General features: G+C 42.4%; 1 protein-coding gene across 2 annotated transcripts; it reads left to right on the forward strand.

The window, feature by feature from the left end:
- Positions 1-204: 204 nt before the first annotated feature.
- Positions 205-17,107, forward strand: PRKAB2 (protein kinase AMP-activated non-catalytic subunit beta 2). 2 transcript variants are annotated; one of them, XM_023640222.2, is made up of 8 exons: positions 244-495; positions 760-940; positions 4,676-4,842; positions 5,676-5,769; positions 6,001-6,121; positions 9,590-9,723; positions 10,199-10,267; positions 12,366-17,107. In XM_023640222.2, exons 2-8 carry the CDS (start codon positions 785-787, stop codon positions 12,441-12,443), a joined length of 819 nt encoding a protein of 272 aa, XP_023495990.1. In that variant the 5' UTR covers positions 244-495; positions 760-784; the 3' UTR covers positions 12,444-17,107.
- Positions 17,108-19,370: the final 2,263 nt, after the last annotated feature.

The raw sequence follows: 19,370 nt of genomic DNA on the forward strand, positions 1-19,370 counted from the left end.
TTCAGGGGAACCTGAGGCCAGGCGAGGGTGCCAAGAAGAAGCAGCGCCGCTCCTCCGGGTACGGAGCACCCGAGTCGGGGGGGCGGAGGGGTGGGGGCAGCCCCAGAGTCATTCCGAGGCAGCGAAGGCCCAGCAGCTCAACGCACCAGCGATTCCCGGCGCAGCCTCGCCACCCGCGTCAGCCGGCCCTGAGCTCCGCTTAGCGCCGGGCTGGCGCCCCCGCCTGGCGCTGGAGGCTGCGCGCGGCCGCCCACCATCGAGGCGGCGGCGGCTAGAGAGGTCGGAGGGCCCCAGGCGCCGCGGCGGCGCGGCGGCGCGGCCGCAGGGTACGGGCACGGGGCGGGGCTCGCGCCAGCTGTCTTGTAGCCATTTTAGGAGGAAACGCGGATCGCTAGCTTGGGGCGCGTCTTCAACTTCAATAACTTTATTGGTGGCCGTATCCTCAGAACAGCCATTGCGCCAGTGGCCAGGGGAGGAGGGAGCGCATTGCCGGACGTGAGTGGGAGTGGGGGCGCCCGTGGGTAGGGAACGCGGGGATGCAGGGGAGTTCCCGAAAGCAGGTTTCTTGAGCAGCGGGCAGCGAGGGAGTCGGGGGGCTCCGGGGGCTCCTGGAGGCCGAGGGAGGGAGGGGACCCCGGGGCATGGCTGCCCTGGGGCGGGGATTCCCTTGCCCGAGTCCCCAGGCGCAGGGGCGGGGCCGGGGGCGCCCCTGACGCTGCCTCTGGGGTGTTCCCCGCTCCGTGCTGTTCCCCACGGCAGGGGGCCCCCGACTCGAGCTGCAGCCATGGGAAATACCACCAGCGACAGGGTGGCCGGGGAGCGCCATGGTGCCAAGTCTGCACGCGCCGAGGGCGCCGGCGGCCATGCCCCAGGCAAGGAGCACAAGATCATGGTGGGGAGCACCGATGACCCCAGCGTCTTCAGCCTGCCGGACTCCAAGGTGAGCGTCCCCACGCCCTCAGTTGGTGGCGATGCTGTAGCAGCCTGGGTGTCAGGGCTCTTGATTCTTAGGAGACTGACCTGGGTTACGGTTTTTTGAATTAAAGGGATTTGGGGGGAACTAGATGTTAGATGGTAATTCCTCTTGCGATGCTGCCTTAAAATAGGACAGAAGCAGAGTTCTTGTTTTCCGAGTAGCCTGTTGGCTATATTTTTAGGATGAGGACAGTGGATACCCCTCTCTCGAATCCTTGGGTCTCCTAACAGGCCCAGGTGCCCTCTTCTAGAGTACTGATAAATTTATAGGTTGTCAGCCCACGTGGAAAATTTCAGAGGCTAGGTTGTCTGAGTTGCTAACCGTAGATGTCAGTTTCTCTTGATTTACCCGGAGGTGGTTAAATGAATTCTTTTTTCCTGACAACTTCTGTGTATCAGTATCATTTTTGCCCCTCTGAGAGCTCAGCACTTCTGATCCTCTTTCCCTTTTGCAGTGAGCAACGACTTGCTTATTTGAATGCATTCTCCTAGTCTTGGGGATCAACAAAGGACATGATTTGCCTGGCTGCTCAGTTTTCATCCCATACTTTATAGTTGTGGTGGCTGAGGTTGTGCGTCTTTCACACCCAGCTGCTCTGCAAGTGGGAGAGCAAATGATTCTAGAATTTCTCCACTTCCCGGTAGTACTTAATAATGTTACATGGCTGAAAACAGACAACCCACAGCTGCCCTGAAGACCGTGCTCTCAATTCGAAAGACTTTCATGAAAGCACAACTTGTGTTCACCCGGAAGAAAGGATAGATGGAGCTGCCAGCAATGTGATCACCGTGGGGATGTTTCTAGTCACTTTTAGAGCCGTCAGCATTAAATACAACTTCAGGTAGTCCAACTGGGATGAAGTAGAAAAATGGAGAGATTGAGGAGATTGGGGTGTGTTTCATGTTTCTCATCACTTCATCCCTTCCCGCCTAACTGGGGTTGTAGGGACTAAGTAAATAGACAGTGATTTGCCTCCTAAATAGCACATGATTTTGGATTCTGTTTATTTTCTTGGGTCCCAGTTGAGAACATAATCACAGAAAGAGAAGTGAGGGTGATTGAAAGGACCATTCCTTGGTGTTTCTTCTCTATTCCTTTCTTCCTTCTCCCACTTCAGGACTTCTTCCTCCTCATTTGGGCTGTCTCCCCAGCCATCTGAATTTACTTCTTCAAAGCTTTCTCAAGGTGGTCTACCTCATTGTTTTTTTACTCTTTTCCTACTTTGATGACTCGGGCTTAAAGCATATTGTGTTTGTCAAACTGTGACTGCAGTAATGTGTCCTAAATAAAAGCCAGGTTGCTCTATCCGAAATGGAACCTATTTTGGATCATTCTTTCCCCTACGTCAGTCTTGTCATTTGTGAAATAAGAAAATTGGTTCAGATAATTCCTAAGGTCTCTTCCAAACCTAAAATTTTGTAGTTCTCCATCAGCTCTCTTCACTTCTTCCCTCAATGTTTTACTTAAACATTTTCAAACTCTAGTTCTAAGTGTTTTGCCCCTTTTCCTGATGATTTTGCTGACTCTTTAATTTGGAGTAAGTAGTCCTGCATGTCAGCTGCACTCATGCCTGCCTCAGAAATGTCATGTCATATGTGGAAGGGCTTTCTTCCAAAGCTAGGCATATTAATAGTTTGTAGCTTTCCACTTCTAGACTGAAAATACTAAAGCACAGGAGTGACTGATAGAAACAGTGGCACTGGGGCCTCTGTTGCTTCGAGTGCCAGCCTTTCTCAGTGGACTCAGTCCGTGATTCTCAATCCTAATTGCACATTAGAATTACCTGAGATTTCTTTAAACACTTTATGGAAAATTTGAAACATTTTCCCTGTTTCAAGGTAGAGAGAAAGTGTAATGAACTTTTAAGCTATTAGTTTAAACAATGATCAAATTGTGAAAGAATTTATATCATCTATACCCCAACCCACTCTTCCTCCACCAGTTATTTTGAAGCAAATTCTAGACATCAAATAATTATTTTATCTATAAATATTTTAGGATATGTCCCTGAAGATGAGCCTTTTTTGTTTGTTTTAAAATAATCATAGGATTATTTATCTGGGGAGCTTTTTAAAATAGATTCCCAAGCCCAATATCTGAATCAGAATCTGCAGGTTATTCTCAGGCATATGTAAAAATTTCTGTAATTCTAATGCAGCCAGTCAAGCAAGAGTGCAGTGCTTTAAGAATATGGAGAGCAAGCTTTTCTCTTAAGCCACTTCCTTACATAATGTGAAAGTCCCTTCAATTCTCTTTCTCCATTTACTTCAGATTATGCTGCTCCTGGTGTCTCATAGTGTAGTTTTTTTTTTGTTTTTTTTTTAACGATTTTATTTTTTCCTTTTTCTCCCCAAAGCCCCCCGGTACGTAGTTGTATATTCTTCGTTGTGGGTCCTTCTAGTTGTGGCATGTGGGACGCCGCCTCAGCGTGGTTTGATGAGCAGTGCCATGTCCGCGCCCAGGATTCGAACCAACGAAACACTGGGTCGCCTGCAGCAGAGCGCGCGGACTTAACCACTCGGCCACGGGGCCAGCCCCTCTCATAGTGTAGTTTTGAGGACTGTCAAGGGACCATATGGAAGGTAGACTACCTCAGACATTTTGAAAATAAAGCCCAAATGAATAAGCCAGCCCCTTTTTTTTTTAACCTTTATTGTTTTATTTGCTAATATTTTGACTTGATACTGTACAGTCTTATTTACCAGAGTCATTTAAGCCAATCTAAAGTGAGGATCAGCAAACTTTTTCTAGAATGGGCCAGATAGTAAATATTTTAGGCTTTGCAGACCATACAGTCTTTGTCACAATTACTCAGTTCTGCCCCTGTAGCATGAAAGCAGCTGTAGGCAATAAGTAAAAGAATGACTGTGGCTTTTTTTCCAATAAAACTTTATTTATAAAAGCATGTGGCTCACTGGCCCTAGTTTATCAACGCCTGTTGTAAAGAATGGTAATGCAAAGAAACTAAATAAGGAGTCTTTTTTTTTTCAGAATCCTGTAGACCTCATTTGATATTGGAACTGCTTTTGCTAAGGGAAGCTGTGTTTTTGAGCTGGTGCTCGTTGAAGCTCCAGAATTTTCATCCCTACTCCTGAAATAATTAGTATAAACCTGGCATAGGTGAGCAAGCAAGATGTTATAACCACTTCTCAAAATTTAAGAAACCAAGGATCTGATTTTTATATTTTTAATGTCGTTTTGTAACCTATTAGCTAAAAGGGAGTTTATGAATTACACATTTCCGTATCTCTAACTTCCATTACAACTGATAATTGAGAGCTGTTGGTGTTTGGATATAAAAAAATATATGGCTAACGTAATTATTTTTTATAGAACCATACTTTGCTTTCATAATTTTTGTCTTAAGAGGCACTCAGAAGCATATCCTAATTGCCTGCCTGTGAGTTAATCTAGTAAACTTTTTTTTTTTAAGGGAGATCCTAAGGCTCCGGAAGGGTGAGTGATGTATGCAGACTTGGAAATTAGGCTGTGATTTGGGCAGCCCTTGAGCAAAAGCCATTTGACCATTTTGGTGCTAGATGAGTTCTTTTTCTATAGTTCAAAGCCTGATTTAGCTGCTAATCTCAGGGCTTGTTGATCCTTAGCAGAAACCTAGCACCTCTCTCTGCCCTAGGGAGGAGAGTGACCTTTTAAGAATTCCTGGGTCACAATTTAGGGATGACCTAATCCTTCTTACAGCTCCCTGGGGACAAAGAGTTTGTATCATGGCAGCAGGATTTGGAGGACTCCGTAAAGCCCACACAGCAGGCCCGGCCCACTGTTATCCGCTGGTCTGAAGGAGGCAAGGAGGTCTTCATCTCTGGGTCCTTCAACAATTGGAGCACCAAGATTCCACTGATTAAGAGGTGAAGACAAGTGTCTTGGTTGAGTCTACAGGGACGAGGAATAGAGACCTGGTTTCCGTTTTCAGGAGAGACATGGTTGGACTATTTTTTCCACTTGCTAAGGATTCTTGCTAGAACATTTTCTGTGGCCAGTAACTATATCTGTGACATTTTTTTTTAACCTCATAGTGAGTCAGAGATGTTTTACCACTTAGAATATCATTGCCTCAGAGGGACTTATAATAATAGCAGCTTTGTGGGTACATTCTTTAGGACTGTGTTAATACAAGTCCTTTCTATGATTATGGGAAGTCTGTACCTGGCTGAGTCCAGTTGCTCTGACTTCTGCGCTAACACAAAACACATTGCGAAGTTCTAGGTAGTAATGTCATTTGTTGCTGGCAGAGCAATAATGAATTATTTAACTGGTTATCAGAATGGCCCTTTGTATGTAGGTAATTTCCCAGAATATGCTTACCAAAATATGGAAAGGGTACCTTAAGGCACTTCTATATCTTGAACCTATCTGCTGTCTGATTTACACTTGTGAGGGATCTGTTCTGCTGAAGCAAAGTAGTTGTACTAAGGTGAACCATTTTGGGGGATTAACATCTTTATTATTCTTTTCTAGATATTAGTTAAGAACTAAAGTTATTGAGAGGGGCTGGCAAATACATGCTCAAGGTGATATAGAAACGCAGAATGGGTTTAGAAATGAGTTTTTACTCCAGAGGGTACAGTTGCTTAGGAGTGTGGGAGATCATGGCATGATACTGTGATTGCCTCATGGTTTTTACATTTACATTGTCTTCTGGTAGGAACTTGGCCTGTTTAACTTTCTGTTTTTTCTGTAGCCATAATGACTTTGTTGCCATCCTGGACCTCCCTGAGGGAGAGCACCAGTACAAGTTCTTTGTGGATGGACAGTGGGTTCATGATCCATCAGAGGTAAGGCTTTGATCTCCAAGGGTATCCATTGACTTAACAGTCTCCTTTTAGCTGTTATTCCCCTTGGTATCACACGTCATTGCTGTTATTATTGCCCCTACACTGGAGGGTTTCTGTCTTGATAAAAGGTGGAGATGCCGAGTATGATCATTTTTAAAAAAAGAGGAGAGTTGGATGGAAGACATGGATTTGAAATGGGGATTCATGATTTTTTTCCATTCGCTGTTTCAGCCTGTGGTTACCAGTCAGCTTGGCACGATTAACAATTTGATCCATGTCAAGAAATCTGATTTTGAGGTGTTTGATGCTTTAAAGCTAGATTCGATGGAAAGCTCAGAGACATCTTGTCGAGGTAATTTTGTAGTGTTTGCTCTTTCTTGATGTGTTTTTCTTATAATGTGTGTACCTTCCCAAGAGTGGTATATTTGTTTGTTTTTTCATTTTCTCCTCAGGAATCTTCTGAATCATATATATATATATATGTTTCTCCTATAAATACTTAGGGCATCTTCTCTGAGACAAAAACCATCTCAGTCAAGTATATTTGATTTCAGACTTTTTAACCAGGATCGACAGTAAGATATTTGTTTTACATTGTAACCCAATACACACACACCCCTCCGCCCCGTAACAGACGTCTCAGGCACAATGTCTGCCTTTATTGCATGTGATGTACTCTGTTTTCTATTTTATGCTTTCGTTTATAAGCTGCTAATAGCCTATGGCCTATAGTTTAAAGAGCTATTTCTCGTAATATTTCAAGTTTTTCATTGACCTTTGGCGATATCACCCAGCAGAGGCTGCTTGTGTCTGGTTTGCCTTGTGTAGCTGCCTCAGCTTAATCCTGCCACTTTGATAGCTCAGTTGGCATTCTGCAGTTTTATAGGGCCCTACAAGTGTGGCAGTGTTCAGGGGAAAAAACCCCACAATTGTTTTGTGTGTATGTTAAAAGAAGTTTTGGGTAAAAAACATATTCCATGGTAGAAGAAAAGATCTGTATCCTTTTGTTTCTCCCAGTATCATTTTTTCCAAGGCCTTCATCCCTACTTCCATTCACTACAGTACCGGAAGAGTGATTTGCTGACCGCACTCACAGTTACCATTTGGTTACTTTACAGTAGAGGTTATGACTGTCTGAAGAACTGTGCACTACGTTCCTCGTGAGCACACTTACCCCCATGTGGGTTCAAAGCCTGCCTCTGCTACTAACTAGCTTTGCCATGAAGGACAAGTCCTTCAACCTTTTTGTTTCCTAGTTCTGTTATCAGTAAAAGCAGAGGCTTAGACTCTCACAGATTCTAAGTGGGGGATACCTTAAGTGGGGCATATTAGAATCTCAGGGCCAAGGGTGGCTTATGCAGTTTCTAAAAGAGTAATCAATAGTATAATAATTGTCTGTTTAGGAAAATTGTAAGAATATCGTTTTCCTTATATAAGCTCAGACAGTAAAGGTGGACATTCTTCTTGACTGGTGGGGCAGTGATTAAAAACGGTTTAAAAATACTGAATTAGGGGCTGGCCCTGTGGCCAAATGGTCAAGTTCATGTGCTCCACTTTGGCAGCGTGGGGTTTGCCAGTTTGGATCCTGGGCGTCGACCTACACACCACTCATCAAGCCATGCTGTGGTGGCATCCCACGCAGAACTAGAATGACCTACAACTAGGATATACAGCTATGTACTGGGGCTTTGGGGAGGAAAAAAAAAAAAAAGGAAGGTGGTTGGCAAGAGATGTTAGCTCAGGGCCAAGTTTCCTCACCAAAAAAAAAATAATAATAATAACAATACTGAGTTAAATGAGGAGGCCACTTGTGACTCTAAATTTTTGCATAATATTCTGGCAAAGCAACCAGTGAAGAATAGATATATAGTTAGAGAAAGACTAGCTTACTTTTGATAGTTCTCTCTTCCCTCTTTTACCCATTTTCCTGATCCACTGAGGTAAAGCTCAGAATATGTTTTGTTAGGAATCTGCAGATAATGGGTTTTCTGCATTTAATAACCATCTTGCCATGTATATGACTTTGGGCAAATCATTTCACCAATTTGTTTTTTTTCCTGATGAAAAGAAAAATAAAACCTGTTCTTTGTACCTCCTAAGGGTGTTTTGTGGATCACGTGATGAAATAACTGAGAGTTCTTTGAGAAGTTTCAAGTTCTGTATACATTTTTTTTTTTTTTTTTTTTTTTTGATGAGGAAGACTGGTCCTGAGCTAAGATCTCTTGCCAATCTCCCTCTTTTTTGCTTGAGGAAGATTGTCACTGAGCTAACATCTGTAGCAGTCTTCCTTCATTTTTTGCATGTGGGATGCTGCCACAGCATGGCTTGATGAGTGGTGCATAGGTTTGCACCCAGGATCCAAACCTGTGAACCCTGGGCTGCTGAAGCATGCGAACTTAACCAGTGTGACAACAGGCCGGCTCCTAGTTCTATATATTTTTGAGATATTGTTTAATGGAACAGTATTTACTGTTTTCTTTTGCCTCACATATGTTTAACTGAAATCTGAGTTCTTATATTAAACTGATTATTAAAATCTTTTTACCAGAGACTATCAAAAACATTATTAAAAATTTTTAAGCAAAAAATTATAGTTCTTTTCATTTCTGTATATTTCCTTCTCTTCTTGTCTGCAAACGTTTTTTTCCGTTTTTTTGGATATATCACAAACCATGAAATTCATCCTTGTAAAGTATACAATTCAGTAATTTTTAGTATATTTACAGAGTTGTGCAACCATCACAACTATCTAATTTCAGAGTATTTTTGTCACCCCGAAAAGAAACCCCATATCCATTAGTAGTCACTTCCCATTCACTCCTCTCTTCTGCCCCTGGCAACCACAGATCTTCTTTGTGCCTCTGTGGATTTGCCTATTTGGGACATTTTATATAAATGGGATCATATATTATATGGTCTTTTGTGTCTGGCTTCTTTCACTTAGCGTAATGGTTCAGGGTCCATCCATGTTGTAATGTATATCAGTACTTAATTCCTTTTTATGGCTGAATAAAATTCTATTGTATGGATATTCCATTTTATTTATCTGTCCATTAGTTGATGGCCATTTGGATTGTTTCCACTTTTTGTCTATTAAAAATAATGGTGATATGGATATTTATGTTCAAGTTTTATGTGGGCATATGTTTTCATTTCTCTTGGATATATAGCCAAGAGTGTAATTGCTGGGTCACATGATAACTTTATGTTGAACTTTGGAGGAACTGCCAAACTGTTCTCCAAAGTGGCTGCATCATTTTACATTCCCACCAGCAATGGGAACATGTATATGTCCGTCCTTGGCTAAAGTGTCATCATGCAGCACATGGCTGTAGTCTTAGAGTTTTATAACCTTGTTGTCTGTTGCTTGGGTGGAAAAAGAAGAAATCTAATCTTTTCATATTGTTGACAGTTTATAAGGCATTGTCACATCCATTCTCTCATTTGATTCCTATAAAAATGTGGTGAAATAGGGCAGAGATTATTTTTGTTTTATGAATGAGGAAACCAGCTGTAGTGGAGGGGTTTGTCCCAGGTCATAGAGCTGATAAGTCGAGTAGCTCTGCCTTGAACCTGCATCTTTCACCCCATCTCCTCCTCTGTCCTGCACATCATGCTGCCATGTTGAGGAACTTGGTGGTCTATGTTGAAGGTAACGCAGACTTTCTTTGTTTGCCTTACAGTTGTAGACCCAACAGGTCACAAATTTATGATCCATAACTTCTACCATATTTAATATTAGATGCCATGTATTCCAGTTTTTTCATGCATTTTTACTAGTTCTCCAACTTTTCCTTATATTTGGATAAATGTCTTCCAGACCTTTCCAGCTCACCCCCAGGGCCTTATGGTCAAGAAATGTATGTGTTTCGATCTGAGGAGAGATTCAAATCCCCACCTATCCTGCCTCCTCACCTTCTCCAAGTTATTCTTAACAAGGACACTAATATTTCTGTGAGTATCCTGAGAGTGTCAGTGGAGCATCTGGGGGTCACTAGGACCATATAAGCCAAAGCTTAGTAATCCTAGAGTTTGGAATTGTTAAAAGATGTGTTGAGAGTGTAAGTCATATACATCTCAATAGCATTACAGATTCCTTTTTCCAGGGCTGAGTTGTGACTTTCCCAGGTACTGATAGCAGAATTCATAGTTGTCTTCTGGTCCTAATAAATCAGGCTCAGGCCTGTGGATTGCAAGATGAAGATCAATAGATGCTGAGGCTTAGGGTTTCAGCCCTGGATTCAGAATTTTCCTAAATCTCTATAGTGAGAATGTATTATTGGTATATACTAAGGTGAGTGTATTATTTAAGAGAAATATAGATTCTAGTATAGAGTTTCTCAACAGTCCCAAAGACCTCAGAGGAAGAGTAAACTGTCTGGTTTCAGACCGCATTTAACCCCATTAGTGATTTTTTCTTCTCTCTCAGTGTGACCCAGCCCTGCTCCCCGAGCCCAATCACGTCATGCTGAACCATCTCTATGCGCTGTCCATTAAGGTAAGTGGTAGGCCTGGTGCTTCACAGAGCTCCCCGAAAGGGGAAGGCAGAGGTGACATATGTTCTCCCATGGTTTACTTACTCTGCTACTTCACTGAAGCTGAAGCAGCAATAATGGTCAAATGCTAGGAGAAGAACTTTCTTTTTTTAACCAGTGGGTGGGTGGGTTTTTTGCTTGTTTTAAATCTTCGTCTCTATGTCTGTGTTCAGGCTGGGTGAATTGCCCTGCGATTGAATGGACATTTCTGCTTGCTGGTTTCTTTCTGGGTGCCTGTAATCTTTGTTCCACCTACTTAAATTTGAGTTCAAAGCACTAGAATTTCATCTGCAGAAAAAGCAAGTTTAGCTTCCAGTTCAAAGAATGCTTCAGTGTGATAAGAAGGCTTCCACTTTTTTAGAGGTTGGACGTGAGCTGTTTTCAAGTGCCTCAGTCACATATACCCAAGTGGTTGCATCTCTCCTATACACTAGGTAAAGTAGAAATGTGACCAGATTTGCCCTGTCACCTCCAGTTCTTAGAGTCCTTCTTGGTTTCTCGGCTGTTTTATTAGAGTCTGGGTTGAAAATATCCATTCAGTCTTGTCATGTGTTTGTGGTTTGGCTGTTGAAGTAAAGTTTTATATAACTCTGTAGTTAGCAAACTAGGCTGGTCATTATGAGAGTCACCTGGGGAAGTTTGTAAAAAATACAGATTCAAAAGTTCTATCCGCAGGGATGCCAAGTAATTGCATCTAGGATAAGCCCCAGTAATTTTTTTCAAGCTGCTTATGTTTCTTAGATGTGCAGCTAGATTAGGGAAATCACTGATACAGCTTTAACAGATTATGTGGTCCTTTTAAAATATATATTATTGAATTTAATTTTTATAATAACTTTGTGTGAGGTAAGTATTATTTTTAACTCCTGTTTTATAGATACAGAAACTAACGTGCAGAGGTCAAATTGCCAGTAAGTACCAGAGAGAGGACTGAGATCCAGTTCACCTGTCCTCGTTCCATGTTCTTTCCTAGAGATCATTGTGCCAGGTCTTTCCAAGGAGATCTTTCTCTCACCTGCTCCTCATTTCTACCAAACGCTTCCTGGAGTTGAATTTTTTACCTGCTTTCTATCACATTTTGGCTGTAGTCAGCGTATTCTGGTCACAGAATGTTAACCTGAGAAACATTCATTGTGGATGATACAGTATAGGGGAAAACAAGAAGATGCACTGGTTTCTCAATTGCATTTGCTTGGGATCTTTGAGATCTGGGTGAATTTTGACTCCTGCAACTGCTCCTTGGCTACCAATTGATGTCCACAGGCCTCCTGTCTCCTCTTGTGGTACGCCCATGGTCTGTAACACAGCCTGGGAAATAGTCCCTCTTAATTTTCCTACTGGTTTTGACCCAGGTCAAGGTCTTGGTTATTGTGGTTCTGCTTCACCTTGACCCATTCTTGGTTCTCTCGGATTGTTTAGGCTGTTGAGAATTGACCCATTGGATTGAGTGTCTTTCCAAGGAGGATTTTGAGGTCCGCTTTGTTTAAGGATGGGGGGATGCCTGAGTTTCCCCTTGATCAGAGAGGACTTTTTAAGTTCATCTCTGGTATTAAATGGAAATTAGACTTGCTTCAGGGTTTGGAAATGGTTTTTCAAAAGGATCACTGCCCTTTCTTCTCATTGTATTTAAGGCTTCCATCTAGAAATGGATGCCAGGATATTTCTTTTCTTTTCTGTGCTAGTTTTAAGTCCAATATTTGAATTCAAAGTGGGGAAGGGAGTGAGGTAGGAGACTAATATTTCTTCAGCATCTACTATGTATCAGGTGTTGTGCCAGATATTCTCATGTAATCGTCAGAGCCACCTTAATGGCTGGTGTTATCCTTTGTAATGATGAGAAAAAAGACTCAGAGACATTAAGTAGATTACTCAAGCCCACAAATAGAGTAAGAGTAGGAGTCAGAATTGGACCTTAAGTTTATTTGACTCCAAAACCAACTTCTTTCTGTAATATCAAACTCTCTCTGTTAAAAGTGAGTGACTATGAAGGATTAATGGCTGGGAAGAGCTGCCTACCACCTGAACTAGTGAATTAGCTGCATATGTTTCTTTCCCTTGCAGGACAGTGTGATGGTCCTTAGCGCAACCCATCGCTACAAGAAGAAGTATGTCACTACTCTGCTCTACAAGCCCATCTGAAGGGATCCCTTCCTGCCTCCCAGGATTCAGGAGAAGCATCTCCCTTGAGTTTCTGGACTGGACCAGTCTTACCTGATACTGGAAAGCTGATTTGTTTGAGGCTGATATGTGTGTTTCAGAGCCTCGGAGTAGGATGCTCTGCTTTTGCATTTGATTGCAGATGAGAGCCTTATGAGTTCGTGGAATTTATTTTAAGAAAAAAAATATATATATACACACACATATGAGAGGAAGGTTAATGGAAGCCTCCTAGCTAGATGTATTCTCTCTGCCTGTGGGGACTCACCAAGACGTGTTTGAGGGAGCTGCAGGAAGGACCATTACAGGAAGCTTTTTTCCTAAAATGAGTGAAGAGCAAACTCTCCGGATCCTTGTTGAGTGGAGATTCTATCACTGTTACCTTGGCCCTCTAAGGGATGGACTTGTGCCAGACCGCTGCCCCTCTTACAGCTGCCTCCTTGCAGGGCAGCTTTTCTTGCATGGGTTCTCTATATTCCCGGAGTATGTGGCACAATCTGTGTTTTTTATATGATATCAGATGCCCCACAAGAACCCTTTTTCCCCTCATTTCACATTCTTGCTTTGATAACCTCCTTCAGATCCTATACCCGACCCTTCCCTAACAGAAAACTCATTGGGAAAGTGACCCCTTTCAAAGGCTTTGAGAGACCTGACTCACCTCAGAGATGAGGGCTGCCAGAAAGTCTCCTGTTTAGCCCAGCACAGGCCCAGGCCACTTGGTCACTGCTTGTTTTAACTTCTACTAAAGAGTGTATGGTCCGGCATTATAAGCAAGGCAGGATGCAGAAGTCTGCTTTCTTGTTGGAGTTTGGTGCCACAGCTTAGGCTGTATTGGCACATTCCATAGGTTTGCCCACCTGGCCTGGCCCTGCTTCCATGTTTTCTTTTGCAGAGCAGACAGCTTTGAAGGTGGGAGTGGAGCCAGGGAAAACTTTCATGTCTTTTGAACTTGGAAGATTTTTATGTGCCAACATTTTTCTTTAATTAAAAAATGCCTTTTCGTTGGTCTTAAGAGACCGCATAGGAGAACTTAAGGGTCTTGATAAATGGTCCCCAAGATTTTCTCTAGTCTAGTTCTCTACGATCTTAGATTAATGTGGCCAACCCTGTATACATCATTACACTAAGCACTGTTCTAGATATGGATTCATTCAGGCTCATTTGATGCATCTAAAAGGTTCTCTCAACTTAAGGATTTGTTAGGCCAAGAAGCCAGAAGGTACCGTTGGTGTTGCCAGCAATGAACAGTATCGCTTCCCTGCGCTGTGTGCTAACGGGATCTTTTTGTTCTTCTGCCTCTTTTTTACAAAAGTGTTTGATGGTGAAGTGGGGTCAGTGATTTCCATTTTTGGAATGAAAAGTAGCTATTCAATCCACTCTTGGGGTTCAGAGATGAAAACGTTTTTTTCCAAGTATCTGTGGCTCTTCCATTACAGATAAATGCAAGTCAAACATTCAAAACTGGAGGACTTTTGGACTGGAGCAATCTCAAACTTGATGCTTGAGAGACTCCTTGGCTGCTAAGATGAGCCCAGCCACACTGAAAGGGCACCCACAGGTTAGTTTAGGTACCTCCTGTCTTTCCCATGCGAAGCTGATGACACAATTGTCTTTGGGTATGTAGACCGCTTAGATCCCACGTGTGGGCTAATAGGGCATGGGGTTGTTGTTACGATGGGAATGAAACTGCTAAGTGCTTTGGTGGTTAATCGCTGAGAATACATAACTGCTTTAGCCACTCAAGGCCACCTTCTGCAGCAAAAGGCTATTGTGGAGAACCTTTTATGGTCCCAACCACTTTTTGAATGGTGTGCCATTTTAAAAATCCAGGCCAAATCCTGTTATAACCAACTCTTAGGATTGACATTGTCTTCAGTTATACTAGAATTTTGTTTTTTCCAATACTCATGAAATAACTGGGCTAGTAAGGAGGATTCAAAATTTTGGTTGTTACATGGGGGATTTTGTTACTCCTGATTCTTGACAACAGTATGGAAATCTAATTGTCCATGTGTTCATGTATTAAAATTTTGACTCTACACAGGTGTGTCAATAGTGGGGCAGGAGAAGAGATTCCTGCCATTTCTCTCAAAGCCAGAGACTCTGGCTCCAGTGACAGTAGGTTTTGGTGCTGGTGACCTTCAGATGTTTCTAATGTGGAAATGTGCAGAGAGTGTCAGTTCCCCAAGTTCTGAGGTACTCCCTCAGCTAGATGTCAAATGGGAGCCTACCAGCTGGTATGGGGCAGGTAAGAGTAACTGGATGATGACTCATTCACACTGTCCCTTCTCTATCCTGATAATACTTCCCATGGCCCTGAGAAGCCCTGTCACACTCTGTCTCCAAGATACTGTTCTATAAGGTAGAGAGGGAGGGAGGAAGGCTCAAATTACGACTCACTCATTCTTTTGTATTGGTTAAAGGGATAGTTTATTTATTGGTTAAAGGGATAGCAGAAGAGAGTTTGGCAGATTTTGACAATGAATAAAGGTGAAACATTTATTTTACCTTTTTTTTTCCCCCATAGGAGTTTCACAGAGTCAAAGTTAAGAGAGTATGAAAATAGTCAGGAGGGCTGACCCTTAAAGAACTGCATCATGGTTTTGGGGTTGTGGGAAAAAGAAAAGAGTGGCTGAGCTGAGGAGTGGTACCAGGAAAATAAAGGGTTAAGTAACTCAGAACTAAAAATATCCTTTTTAAAAAAAGAATTGGAACTTCCTGTATAAAACATCTTCTCTTTGTCTCTTGTTCCTATTCTCTTCCCTTCTATATTCTGCTTTAACTTCATTTGTCAGGCAGACTTCACGCAGGGCTCAAGTCAAACATTACCTAAAACAAATGTTAGTCCTCTTGGTGGTATGGAGACCTTCCACATCATGGTTATTAGCTTGCTTTACGCTTACAGGTGGATGGGATGTAATCACTTTAGGCAACACCTCTGAAAGTCGTACCTGGCCTCAATAGTGTTGCCGTTTTGTTGTTGTTGAGGAAGCTTTGCCCTGAGCTAACATCTGTTGCCAATCTTCCTCTTTTTGCATGAGGAAGATTTGCCCTGAGCTAACGTCTGTGCCAGTCTTTGTCTACCTTGTATGTAGGTTGCCGCCACAGCATGGCTGTTGAGTGGTATAGGTCAATACCCAGGGTTCCGAACCCATGAGCCCAGGCCGCTGAAGCAGAGCATGCTGAACTTAACCACTATGCCGTGGGGCTGGCCCCAGTGTTGGCTTTTTCTAACAATGTTTATATGGTAGAGAAACTCTGTAAAAGAAGAATCCAAGAGAAGTTTCTGAGAGGATCGTACAAACCCAGGCCCCCTCACTTCCCTCTGATTATTTCTAGTCTCTTATAGACCTAATGGATCTGAGATAAAAAACCTTTGGAAAGTGTCAGTACTCCGTGTATGCTGCTAAAATAAAGTTAAGTTTGGAAAGAAGTGTTACTTCCAAACTGGGCTTATATTAATTTGGGGTATAAATGAAGGAGACATACTAAAGGGGAAATAGGGCTTTTAAAATTTTCACCTCAACTAAAAATGATATGCAATAGTGTATGTTTCAAATACATTCTATTCTCAGATTTCTGAAGCCGCATGTTCTAGTGATTTGGGGCATGGGCTTAAGAGCAGATACAGTTTGTTCCTACATTATTCTGACTCATCCTTCAAGTCAAGTTCTTGTTGTCTTCTACCAGGGGATGCTGACTCCAGTTACCCGTGGGATAGAGGACCTGGGAGGGGTAGGGGTTAGGGTCTTTTAAAACTCTGGATCTAGGCATTTGTCTTTCTTTAAGTGTCAATCACAATTGGAGGTCAAAGGGCTGTGATTTCTGCAATGAACCCAAACTTTTGGAGTAAAGAAGGCCAAATCATTTAAAAATTTTTAAAAAAGAAGAAAAAACTCAAGAGTGTTACTTATGACATCCACTTCTCAGCAATGGAATCCCTCTAGGATTCAAATTTGGGCTTTGTCTTGGTTTGCTTTTCTCAGTTGTGCTTTGAAGTGATTGTTTTGTTAAAAAATTAAATTTACTAGTTTCAACATTAGTTGGAGTTGAATTAATTGTGTGTAGCACAGAGCTTTTGTAGTAAGATTGATGTGAAATACGAAATGCTCTGTGGATTCTGTAGTCAAGTTAAATGGTCGAGGGATACCTACCATAAGTGTTAGATTACGTATTGGTTATCTTACTTCTTTTCTCTTCCCATCCACAGAACACTTAGCCAGGGTGTGGTTTTCGAGCAGCCAAAGCTCACTGAGGTTGATTAGTCCTAATATCCACACTGGGCCCCATGTATGAAACTTGTTTAAATTTTTGGTAAATGGGAGGATGTTGGTTGGTATTACACTGAAGCATTTTGAATGAGTGCAGCTCTGTCATAAAGGAGAAGACTCTAATTTGAAGGAAATGAAATATGTGAGAGTCCTCCTTTAAATGGTGCTTTTTGTAACCTTTAGTGCTGAGGTATCGAGCTGCTATTCAACATTTCGTTTTACAAGAGTAGCATACAAAAATGGATTTTAAAGCTTTTCTCCAAGTGTAATCTCTCACTGGACTCTGAGGTGTCTGAAAACTATGTGATATAACACATACAGAAATGTGAGGTTTTTTCCGTAAAACTGTTGAATAAAAGTATTATACAGCAATAATGTTTGAGTTCATCAATTATTGGTTATATTATCAAGATCTGTCTGCCTCGGTAGTTGCAGGACCTAAAGAATGTAAATTGCCACACAGACACATTTCACTAAAGAGAGAAGTCATAGGTGTAGGGGACATGTAACGTCATCCTTCTGTCTGCTACTTTTCCTCTTTGTTCAGTCAATGCCAGCATTAACTAGAGGAAGGCAAACTTAAGTGATTTGATTTTCAGTGCTTTCTGTAAACTGCACACTTAGCTGTCATCCTGTGCTGGATTAGCTGAGATCCTAGATTAATGGTTTTCGTTCCTGGCTGCACATCCGTATCAGCTATGCAGATTTATGTAAAAATACTGATGCCCAGTCTACTACCTCCACCCCAATTAAGTGAAAATCTCTCATGTGGAGTCGTGGCATCTGTATTTTTTTAAGCTTCCCAGATGATTTTAATACACATCTAGGGATGATGGCCACTCTCCTGGACCCTCCCTACTTATTCTTTGTCAGATATATATTACATTATATATGAAAACATTATATACTTCATTCTGACAGCAAATCACTGTCCTCCGATGGCTTTGTTCAGAGCCACGATTGTAATACAATTTTTGTTTTCTATCCCTTTATTTCACGGGATTTCAACATAGCTGGCCTCTGGGCTTTTCCTAAAACAAAACAACCAGGCCCCCCCTATAAAGGCTGCACTAAAGATTCGCCTAAGTTAAATTTCCTGAAAGGAGAGAAGAGAATGACACTGTGGGAGTGACTTGAGGGTGAGAAAAATAGAGTTGATGAGCAGTGGAGATGTAAAGTAGGACAAGGAAAGAAGACAGTGATAGTATAAATGGGCCAAAACAGCTAATAGCAGGTCAAGAGACTGCAGACAAGAGGTAGAGTGGTGGATGTGATGTGGACTCAGCCTCTGGCAGAAAGGTCACATCATGTACCCTGGTCACTGAAACAACAAAATGGCACCAGAATTCTATCAAAGCCCAAGCTTGCACTGGTGTGTGCTTTCTAAAGCATTTCTTTCTGGTCCTCTTGGCTTGGGGTCTTTTGTTGTGTCCCTTCCAAACCCCCCTCCTCCCCTGCAGTTACCCATGACACACTGGTTCAGGGACATGGTGAGACTCTCGCCGTCCATACCTCCCTGGCCTATGTGGACACTCTTCATCCATCAGCTCATATGTGGGTCTGGAGTACCACCTCCCTTTCCCTAACCCATTCCCTGGCTCCAGAGCACTTACACTGGCTGAAGATGAACTTCTTTATGCTCTCCCACTAACTAGAATACTTCAGGTACTCACTTGTGTTCTGAAGGAGACTCCTGTCTTGAGAGTTTTCTCTTTTCATTGACTTCCTAGGGAGGAGGGAAGGTTCTTTGTCAGAGGTGAGAAGACCCAAGGTCCATATGCTGTATGATATTTTAAAACCAAAAGTAGGCTTTCACAGAAATCTCAACTACTCCTGAACTAATTTCCCTTCACTACAGCTTCCAAAGCCCTCCTGTGAGTGATAGCTTATGATGAGAATGTCAGGTAAGAATATTAAGCACCCGCAAGAGTCATGAAGATTACCACAGGCCTGTAGACCTGGATCTTAAGGGGTAAAGTCTTAACTCTAGGCCAACTGATCCTCAAAACTATGGCCTACAGTCCTAACTTAGTTCTTGTTTTCAGGGATCTTTATTATCGATTACAATAGTTCTGAGTCACAATGACAAGTTAGGTGTTGGGATTGGGTAGTGGGATGGGTATTGCATTCAACAGGATCTCAGAAAATATTTCTGGGGAACAGGGGACAGGCTCAAGATATTTTGAATTTTGGGGATCTTTTGTTGTATCCACAAATGGAAACATTCATGCCAACCTAAAGATGGTGTTTCTTTTTCTTCCCCAATTAGCAGAGCTAGTTCCTACAGGTTGTCTGCGAGAGTGACCTAGAGCTAGGATTAATGTGGGGAGAGGGTAAAGGAATTTGTCGATGCAGGTATCTACCAGATCAAGAGCCAGTCTGAACTCAGAATGACTTCTGAGGGTGGCATCTTATTTTTAGATGTAACAGAGAACTGTGGCAGCAACCAGTACTAGATAACTAAAAATTCAGGAGAGAAGGCAGAACTGTCCAAGGTGGACTGAGATCACAAGCCATCATATTCCCTGTAGCCATTTGCTCATTCTGGGCATGGGAGGAGGATTGAGCTTTGCCTAGGAAGAGGGTATCTGATGGGGTAAAGTGAACCAACAAAGCTCTTAGGTGGTGATAAGAG

The sequence above is a fragment of the Equus caballus genome, chromosome 5, assembly GCF_041296265.1.
Source record: "Equus caballus isolate H_3958 breed thoroughbred chromosome 5, TB-T2T, whole genome shotgun sequence".
Taxonomy (NCBI): domain Eukaryota; kingdom Metazoa; phylum Chordata; class Mammalia; order Perissodactyla; family Equidae; genus Equus; species Equus caballus.